This window comes from Sebastes fasciatus, chromosome 24, assembly GCF_043250625.1.
Source record: "Sebastes fasciatus isolate fSebFas1 chromosome 24, fSebFas1.pri, whole genome shotgun sequence".
NCBI lineage: Eukaryota > Metazoa > Chordata > Actinopteri > Perciformes > Sebastidae > Sebastes > Sebastes fasciatus.
The window spans coordinates 5,916,400-5,926,998 of NC_133818.1; the positions used below are offsets into that span (position 1 = coordinate 5,916,400).

General features: G+C 35.4%; 1 protein-coding gene across 1 annotated transcript; it reads left to right on the forward strand.

The window, feature by feature from the left end:
* Positions 1 to 1,955: 1,955 nt before the first annotated feature.
* On the forward strand, positions 1,956 to 8,578 carry LOC141762598 (adrenodoxin-like). Its single transcript, XM_074626508.1, has 4 exons — positions 1,956 to 2,442; positions 6,814 to 6,938; positions 7,139 to 7,268; positions 7,660 to 8,578. Exons 1-4 carry the CDS (start codon positions 2,303 to 2,305, stop codon positions 7,766 to 7,768), a joined length of 504 nt encoding a protein of 167 aa, XP_074482609.1. The 5' UTR covers positions 1,956 to 2,302; the 3' UTR covers positions 7,769 to 8,578.
* The last annotated feature ends 2,021 nt before the right edge of the window (positions 8,579 to 10,599 follow it).

The window sequence follows — 10,599 nt, forward strand, 5'->3', positions numbered from 1 at the left end:
TGTGAACGTGGACAGAGATGTGGAGGTCACTAATAGTTGTTTGGGGAAGGTCGGGCTATAACAGGTGTTAGTACTGTAGACCTAAAGTCAGGGATGTAGATAGAAACTCAGGGTACCTGATTCCATTTTTTTCAAAATAAAGTCATATGTTAATTAAATTGGGTGGCTCTATCAATATTTGTGAACGTGGACAGAGCCTGTGGAGGTCACTAATGGTTGTTTGGGGAAGGGGATGTAGTACTGTAGACCTGGTTGTAGATAGAAACTCAAGGTACCTGATTCCAATTTTTCAAAATAAAATACTGGAATTTGATATGCCATATCCAGAATTATTCCAGCAATGTTAAAGTCTAAAGATACATATGGATTCTTTATGAAACATGTGATAAATACTATCTCTCTGGCTCCACCTGGTGTGTATGCAGTAACATACACATTGCTGATGTAACAACCATAAACAACATATATAATTTAAATCAGAGATGTAATTGTTATGTTGAAAATGCTTTGTAGTACGTGAGCTATTCAACCTGTTCCTATCACACGGTGCTTATTACAAGGTGTTCCTTGTTTTTATGTTGTAAACAAAGTTCAAGGTTGCCTGTGGCAACTGATTTCAGTTTTCCAACCTGTTTGGCAGGAGAGAAGAGTGTGGAGGACGACCTTTTGAACTTTGTTAAGCAACACTTTTGAGTTTCTCGATTTTAATACTCGGGGCACTTACACCGCTTAAAGGGAACGTCCTCATAGTGAAAACTGCTCTAACTCTGCACCACCGGCTGACTTAGTAATTTAAAACAAACATAAAAACTCACTCACAGCCTGATTGGTAAACTTTAAGCAAGCACCTGGACAGGCATGGAGCACTTTGTGTTAGCGGCATTAAGCGAGTCATAATTAACCACAACTCAGCAAGAACTCTGTCCGTTTAGCTTTCAAAATAAAATAACCTCTGTTAATGAATGAAAACGTGACAACAGAAAAGTTATTAATTACTTTTTCTTAATTATACAACATTTTAACCTTAACCTTTAACCCTACCATCAAGCTAGCCATAACTAACCACAACTCAGCAAGAAGTTAGTCGGTTTAGTTTTCAAAATAAAAGAACCAAAAACATTTTTGATAATGAATGAGAGCATGACAACAAAAATATGATTAATTACTCCCTCTATTTCTTAATTATACTTAATTCTAAACTCTGGATCAGGGGTCAGCAACCTGTGGCTCCAGAGCCACATGCGGCCCTGTGGATTTTTAAAAATGGAAATTAATAACTGTTTATTGTTTACATTTTCATTTTTATTTATCATTGTTGTAGGTCTATGGTATGACGGTACGATGGAGTGTTAGGGCCACATTAAGGAAAAAATAAATCTGAGATTTAGAAAATAAAGTCATAATATTACGAGAATAAAATAATAACTTTATGAGAAAAAAAGTCGTAGTATTATGAGAATAAAGTCATAATATAAAGTAGTCATTTTCCGTGTTATTTTCTTTTTTTCTCATAAAGTTATGACTTTATATTCGGAATATTACGACTTTTTTCTCGTAAAGTTATGACTTTATTCTCGTAATATTACAACTTTTTTCTCGTAAAGTTATGACTTTATTCTCGTAATATTACGACTTTTTTTCTCGTAATATTACGAGAATAAATTCATAACTTTACGACTTTTTTCTCGTAAAGTTATGACTTTATTCTCGTAATATTACAACTTTTTTTCTCGTAAAGTTATGAATTTATTCTCGTAATATTACAACTTTTTTCTCGTAAAGTTATGACATTATTTATGAAAAATAATCTGGGTTTCTTGCAAATATAGGTGTTGCAGCCTAGGCCAGTTTGTGCATTAATCCACCCCAGTTGCTGTTCCAGTCAGTTTTTATTTTGAAAACCTTGACAGGAAGTAATTTTATCATGTCCTCTGACTTGTTTGTCCTCTCTCGGAGACACATCAGGAGTCCTCTGGTTTGATTACATTAAGCTGGGTGTGAGATAGCAGCAGATAGCATCAGCCTCTCTCTGTGTGTTTAACAGTTTATCATCATTATCATCATTCAGCCTCTGGTAACTAAGACGACGAGCCCGTTGCCATAGTGTTGCCATAGGTGACACGTTACGTTACGCAATGAACGGAGTGACTTCCTTGCAGCTAAAACAAGCTTAGCTTTTAGCTCAGTTAGCTCAGTGAAACACACTCTGTGGGTTTCTCTCAGTGGAGAAGTGGGGACTGCTTGGTGTTTACGTGTTCATTAGAGTCTCAGCTACAATTCGGCTTTGTATTTTTACTTTAAAATGGCTTTAGTAACCGCGTTAAGACGATTAACTCATGTTAGGTTAGGAGAGTTTTCGTGGAGGACGGCGGCTGTGAGGTTAACGTCTGGAGCCTGGTTGACCGGACAGAGGAGCTTCACCACCGGCACACAGCCTCTAAGGTAGGTCACTGTACTTTTAACAGAGGCATGTACTGTTTAACTACAAGGTAATGTGTCTCTCAGGCAGGTAACTTTACTTTAAGAGAGTCATATACTGCTTAAATACAGCACAATGTTTGAACTTGTCGTTTACACCAAACTCCATTCAGAAAAACAGCGTTTTACACATGACCTATCTAATCAGCACACCTGGCAGCTTTAGCCTTTCTGCTTGACTCGGGTCAGTGGAGAGAAAACAGAACTAATACTACACAATGTAAAATGAACTGTTTGGTTTATTTGGCTTATTATGTCTGAGCTTTTATTGGATGGTTGCTTTAAAACTTCTAATGTGGTGTTGCATTATTAAAGTGTCACATTTGTGAATGGAGTTTGGTGTGAACTGTGAAATCTTCAACAAAAAATAAATAAAGGTAGCATCTTTTTGTAGTTGTTTTGATTCACTATGTCACTATATATATATATATACCATTGTGTCACATGTTTTTTTGTGTCTATTTGTGGTTGTTTTCATCTGTTTGTGGTCGTTTTGTGGTTGCTTTGTGTCACATGGTTGTTTTGGGTCGGTTTGTGGCTGTTTTCTGTCTGTTTGTGGTTGTTTTGCGTCTCTTTATGGTTGTTTTGTGTCTCTTTGTGGTTGTTTTGGGTCTCTTTGTGGTTGTTTTGGGTCTTTTTGTAGTTTTATGTCTCTGTGGTTGTTTTATGTCTCTTTGTGGTTGTTTTGTGTCTCTTTGTAGTTGTTTTGTGTCTCTTTGTAGTTGTTTTGTGTGTCTTTGTAGTTGTTTTGTGTCTCTTTGTGGTTGTTTTGTGTCTCTTTTTGGTTGTTTTCTGTGTCTTTGTGGTTGTTTTGCGTCTGTTTGTGGTCGTTTTGTGTAATATGTTTGTTTTACATGTTTTTGTAGTTGTTTTGCGTGATATGGTTGTTTTGCGTCTCTTTGTATTTGTTCTGCGTCTGTTTGTGGTCGTTTTGTATCTCTTAGTTGTTGTTTTCTGTATCTCTGTAGTCATTCTGTGTCACAATTGTTTTGCGTCTCTTTGTAGTTGTTTTGTGTCTGTGGTCGTTTTGTACCTCTTGGTGGTTGTTTTGCGTGTCTTTGTAATTGGTTTGTGTCATGTGGTTGTTTTGCATCTTTTTGTGGTCGTTTTGTATCTCTTTATGGCTGTTTTGCATCTCTTTGTTTGATTGAAACAAATTGATCAGGTTTGGATTTAGTGTTATTATTGAGATCTTAAATAGTGTGAAAACTATTAAGTGTATGCCACACAATAGCAACAGAGTGACAGTTTATACTGTTATCTTCTTAGATATCTCAGGAAAGGCAGATTGAACCTTGGATGGTACTGAAGTGATCCATCTTTCTGTTCAGGTACAAGGCTTTGACCAAGGCTAGGCTTCCCAGGGCCAAACAGCTTGTTGAGTTGCATAATGCCGGCCTTAAACTGGTCAACACTGTCCCTGTACATGTGTGCATGGCCGGCCTGACTCTCCCATAACTATCATGTTCAAAAGCACAAGTTTCACACAGGTTTTTCCAAGGCGATGCTTGTTTTTGTCATTTAAGGTCATGTGGTGCAGGATAATGTGTGGAGTTTGATAATTGACATAATTTTTTTAAAGCGGATTACACTGGGTTCCCACTGGTCCTGAGGGTTCCTGGAGGTCATGGAGTTTAAAGTTTATGGCTGGGCGGAATCGGACAGTTTCATAGGTTGTCTGGGAAATTTCTAAGTGGAATAGTCTACACTTGAATGCTCTTTATTAGGGTTATCATGGTTGTTTTGGTCTTAATCCACTAAGATTTAGTCGATTAGTCATTTTTTAAATGTTTTTTCATGCTGAATGACGTATTTCCAAGAAACTTATGAGCACATCTTTGAGATTTAAAGATTTTAAGTGGTGCTTTTGTGTGATTCTTTGTGGAGAAACTTAAGATTAAATCAACTGATCGATTAGTAGGGATGCACCGATCTGACTTTTTCAGTCCCGATAGCGATACCTGAGCTTTGGGTACCAGCCGATACCGAGTACCGATCTGATATCAGTGTTTAATTAATAAGCTGTATGCCTCACTGTGTGGAGGTGAATGGGATCAATATTTTATGTGTGAGGAAATATTTAAGTTAAGCCTGATGTTTCAGGCTTAACTTAAATATTTCTTTTCTAAATTTGTAAAACAAAATGTGAAAAATAAATACATAGATATAGATTTACTGAATTGATATTCATTATTAAATTAATACAAATGTGATAGACATCCACCACCTTTTTTATTCTATTTTTTACTTTTATATATATATTTTAAAATATTTGTAATATTATTTATTTTATTTTTATTGTTTTTTTTTTTTTTTGTTGTTGGTAAGGCACATTTTTTATATAATTATTTATTTCATTTAATTATTATTTTTGTTCTATTAGTAAGGCACACTTCTGTGAACTGTAAATGTGTATTAGATGACAGATTGTTTATTACAAAGCAGAATAAAAACAGTGTTGAAAAAAATTAAAAGTAATAAATCATACGCCAGCAACTTGGTAAAGAAAATCTTCAAAATTAACATAAATTATAATACAAGTGTAAACCTCTTAAATGCAGCACGTTTTGGTTCAAACTTGAACAGGAATTAAAATTCTAGTATATAATGTACTGTATATAGTTTATAAACATAAAGTTGAATTCAATAGATCGGTGCATCCCTATCAAGGACAGCTGCACTCTTTATAGATGATTTATTATTTTATGGAAAGTAAAGTCAGTTTTCGTTGGTCTACAAATTGTTTTTTCACAACAGAATGGCGGTAGTCAATGTGTTGCGTGTTCACATGTTTCTTTTCATTGTTGCGGAGTCAGTCAGAAGAATAATAGTGTGATAAATGACTCATCGTTCCTTCTTTCTGGCTACTTTGCTACTGTATATACTTGCTATTTTGTAATATGTTCTGCTCAAGGATTCCAAAGTTCATTGCTCCCATCTCACTTTCATTTTTCAAATCCTGGTTAAAACCTAATCTGGAACAGCCTCTGATTGTGATATGAAGCTGAACAAGTTGGCATCTTAATTTGATTCCCACTTAAACATTCACAGTTATAAGAGCGCAGAAGGTTTCTGTTCGCGCATGACTAGTTTGCATAAAACAACCTGTTTATTTGTGCAAGGTGTGGATGTGTCACTGTTGCTGGTGGACATACCAATGTACTGTATTCAAATTGAAAATGTAATAACTTGGAAAGAACATTAACTTCAGCTAAAAAAGTGTCTTGTCCGGCGTGTCTGAGCAGATGAAGAATGTTTGTCCTTGACCTTGATGTTGCAAAAACAGATCCAGCACTGTTGAAATATGTCATAGTTCTGTGAAAGTCATCGTCTTCGTGTTTATATAGTGGCAGCTAAACAGAGGTTTAACATGTGTTTTGAGGTAGTTGTTTTACGTCTTTCTGGTCGTTTTGCATCTCTTTATGGTTGTTTTGTATCTCTGTGGTAGTTTAGCGTCTCTTTATGGTTGTTTTGCATTTGTTTGTAGTTGTTTTGCATCTCTTTGTGGTAGTTTAGCGTCTCTTTGTGGTCATTTTGGGTTTTTTTGTAGTCATTTAGCATGTATTTGTTGTTGTTTTGTGTTTCTATGTCGTCATTTTGCATCTCTTTGTGGTCATTTTGGGTTTCTATGTAGTCATTTTGCATCTCTTTGTGGTTGTTTTGCACAGACAAATAAACAATGACAAATGTTGAAAGTACACCTGCTTATGTGATAAAACTTTTTAAAAAAGTGATTTACTGATAAGTCACACTCATTTAGAGGAATTCAGTAGATCATGTAGGAAACAATGATCATTTTCCTTATGCATCGTGACGTATGATGAACCACTCAAAGTGAAATTAGTCTGCTTGATTTTAGTAAAGGTGATTTTATATAGTTAACACTGTTCTGAGACTTTGAAGCACTTTGGTCTCTGTGGTCTGAGTGTAGTGATGAGCTCTGACCACTAGTGGTCAGTGAAGTGTTGTATTTTCACAGCTGTTGCGTTCACTGTATTTGTGCATATTCATACACGTGTTTTTCGTTTCTTTAATATATCATTGTCACTATTTTACTTACTTGAGTGTTGAAGTACATTGACATGTATCTGTACTCTTTTTTTTTTTATTCTAAATATTTTATTTCATGCACAAATAGAAGACTTTATATAGCTTACACTGTTTATATTGTTAATTGCACTGTAAATTAAGCACCATTTGTTTTCAATAAAATAAATCTAAAGAGGGCAGTGAAATGTGGTGGAGCCTGGCAGGTACAAACAAGTTATTTGTTTGCGTATTGGTGAAAATATGAGTTGGAATTGTTAAACTAAAAGTGTTTGTGTGTTTTATCAGGTCAGACAACAAGGTGACGGTCCACTTCATCAACAGAGACGGGGAGAAGATCTCAGTGAAGGCATCGCCTGGAGACTCACTGCTAGATATTGTCATTAATGAAGACCTCGACTTTGATGGCTTTGGTACGTAAACAAGACAGTAAAGTGTATTTTATATAATGACTGATATATTTGACTTCAGGACATCTCTGACTACATACATGCTGAAAGTCAAACATTTTTACTGTGTCAATTTAGATATCTTCCAAAGTAAAAGTCCCAAGAAGTGTATGATTCAACGAAATCGTAATACTTGACAAAAGTGTATATGTGTGTGGTTTCAGGGGCGTGTGAGGGAACCCTGGCGTGCTCCACGTGCCATCTGATCTTTGACGAGGACGTCTACAAGACTCTGGGGCCGATCACAGACGAGGAGATGGACATGCTAGATTTAGCCTACGGCTTGACTGACACGTAAGGAGGACACAAACACACAAGCAGGCCTGTAGAAATACAAATACATGCACCATTTTCTACTGAGGGATGAACCTGTTTTTATTGTAGTGGGATTCTATTGAACTTTGCAGCTTTAATTGGATTTGTATAGCAAATTATGGACATTTCTCAGTGGTATCATGTCTGCATAGACTAGAAGACAAAGAATACTTGTTACTATGGAAATGGACTATACTATGACTTTTTTTTCGACATACTATAATATGACTTTTTTCAACATGCTGTAGTATGACTTTTCAAATGACATACTATACTATGACTTTTTATTTCGACATGCACAAATAACTGTTGCGTAAAACATGCCGACCATGAAGCTAAAGACTTAACAGTCATCTTTTTCTCCCCACAGATCTCGTCTGGGTTGCCAGATCTGTCTGACGAAGTCTCTGGAGGGCATGGTGGCCAGGGTCCCAGAGAGCGTAGCCGACATCCGACAGAGCAAAGACGGATCCTCTTAACCTGCGGCCGGGAAACGTGGACTTCGACAGCGTGACTGTGCCTGGTTAGCACAGAGGGGTATGTGCACAGGGCTCGACGGTGGGTGTTAATCCGTCAGCACTGCTGTATCTGCACAGTTCCTCCTTTTTTTTTTAACTTCCTAGTCACAGCCAACTAGAGCCGGGATGTAAGAATACAGGATTTGGACTCAGAAATAAAGACAAAACATTTTTTTTATAGAAAGTAAACATTTACACACTGGGATTTTTAGAGTTAAACTGTAAACTCTATAACCATTAGCTGCCCTAGTGTAAGGTATTATGACAAACTCTAAGCTAAGACAAATCATATTGTATAAATAATCCGTCCTGATTTAAGGTTTGTCCATTTTAATCTGAAAAACTTTTATTAGTCTCTATGGCGGACACACGAACATCAGTTTGCAGCAGCATTTTGGCTCAGATAGTCAGTTATTTAAACCACCCGTCACTGCGATACACCTCTAGTCTGCGGCTGTGCCTTTGAATATCGAAGATGTTTCCTCGTAAATATGACTAAATTTAGTAATGTGTGTAAACTCAGTCATATTCACTGAACAAGGAAAAGCTGAAAAGCTGATTGCAGCCTGTGAACCGATGCAACTAACAGTTCTCTACGCCTTAGAGATTGCGCTGATGCATATTGTATTTTATTCTACACATACTGTTTGATCAGAGCCTTCATGTAACCATATAATTCCATCATGTGATTGTACATAGCTAGAACACACACACATATATCCATATATCCATGTATAGAGTGAAAAACAATGTAATAAAAAAAATCCCCTTTCTAACGGCGTGTTGAACTGTCAGTTTGTACATATATTTAGAAATGAAAATGTTTTTAACCACAAATTTAAACCAATAATTATGCGTTAATCAGGTCATTTTATTTGTAAAAGCAGGTTGTTAGGCTCGTTAACACAGCGTACAAACATATATAGAAAGGAGGCATAGGCAGTATAATAAAGCAACACACCTATTTAAACAAAGTTTAGAGCTGCATAAAATACAAAGCTTGAAAAACGTCCTTAAAATTATATTATATTTACAGAATAGAAACATTGCGACGTGATTCATGCAACTCAATACAGGCGTGTGTCAAATCCACGTTGTTGGCAAAAACAAATACAAAACAAGGATTATACCTGTAAAGTGTGCTGCAACACGTCATTTAAGAGCTGAGAAGCGCGGTAGAGTAAAGAAAAAAGTTATATAACAGTTTATGACCAAAATATTTAAAGACTCACTGCGGATAAAAAAACCTAATCACCTAGAAAAGTCAGTTTAATAACGATCTAGGGCTGCACAATTAATAGAATACTAATCGCGATCACTATTTTGGCTTTCCACAATTAAATAAACAAACATGATCGACTGTGATATTTACGATTAAAATGCTCCGCTCATGGAAAACTGTGCTGCATTAATCCCAGCTAATGACAGTATGGAGCACATTATGGTGCATTCAAGCTCTACTCAGTAAAATGAGTATTGGGCAATGTAATGAAATGTATTCTTGTAAAATGTAGTTTTTGGTGAGAAACTTGAATAACTACAGTAGTTTGAAGGAGATGTTTTCACAGCAATATAAAATAGATATTAAAGAGATAATTATGACCAGATTAGTGACCTAATACTACCTCAAAACAGCTTTTAATATATATAATTAAAACTACAAATTCAAAGATTTTTTTTTGATCAATAAAAATAAAATCATTAATTTCCAAATCATTTGAATTGCATGTTTTAATGTAAATAACCACTATAGATGACAATAACTAAGTAAAATAATATTAAGAATTTAGCACAACATGGAAGTGAAAGCAGCGCTCTGTTTACTTAAATGTGAATTTGCAATATAAATCTAGGAGTAATCGTGATAAATAATTGTGATTATCATTTTGTGCATAATCGTGCAGCCCTATAATGATACTTCAATCTCTCTCTCTCCGTGGACAAAAAGCAGTACAAACATCAGTAAATATTTCACCAAAAAAAGCACAGGAAGTTTTTAAGGAAGTTTTCCATTAAATAGTTAATAATGACATGACCTAAGAAAAGTCAACTTGTTAAAGTTACGATTCATCATGATTATATAAGCCGTTATAAAAGCTGTTGTTTTGGTGTAAAATGCAAAGTGTAGTTTCTAGGCAAAGTCACAGTGTGTATTCAGGCTGCATTTAACTCTACAGGCCTAGTAAACAACAATATTGTAATTATATCCCATAATATTAATTATGTTCAAATGCAACTAGTTAGCGTTCATTTTGTAATCAAGTGCGTACTTAAGCGTCTGCTTTTAACCAGAACTAATAATAGAAGTAATAATCAGTGTCGATACGGAGTACAATCCCTAATTATTTATTAATTGGGGGCGAAAATCATCTAAAAAAAAAAACACTTTGTTATATATAAAGTAGCTATCGGGGCAATCCAATGATTAATCATTAATGAGAGATTCTAAGGCAACAGCAGGTAGTTTAAATTGGCAGGTTTTAACTTTGGCCTGATGTAGTTAAAAAATCAAACACATTCCTTAAGATCAGATAGTTTCCTCATCATTTGATACCATCAGTTCAGACTCTGATATATTATTTCAATATAAATAAGGTTACAAAGTAGTATTCTTTCAGCATGTGTAAGGACATAAAAGCAAAAATGTATAAATTCCCTTAATGGCATAAGCTCTAGGCAAAGTGTAAAAAGTACTTATTTACTCGTGTGTAAAATAAAAAATGTACCTTAGGCCTTTAATAAGAAGCAGGAGCGACGTAACTTCAGGGTTAACTCAGGTTTTTGCCAGTTTC

Excerpts from the sequence above, each read along its gene's own strand:
- LOC141762598 (XM_074626508.1), top strand. The coding sequence starts at position 2,303 with ATGGCTTTAGTAACCGCGTTAAGACGATTAACTCATGTTAGGTTAGGA. Across the intron at positions 6,939-7,138 it reads CCTCGACTTTGATGGCTTTG|GGGCGTGTGAGGGAACCCTG; the intron begins GTACGTAAACAA and ends GTGTGGTTTCAG. Across the intron at positions 7,269-7,659 it reads GCCTACGGCTTGACTGACAC|ATCTCGTCTGGGTTGCCAGA; the intron begins GTAAGGAGGACA and ends TTCTCCCCACAG.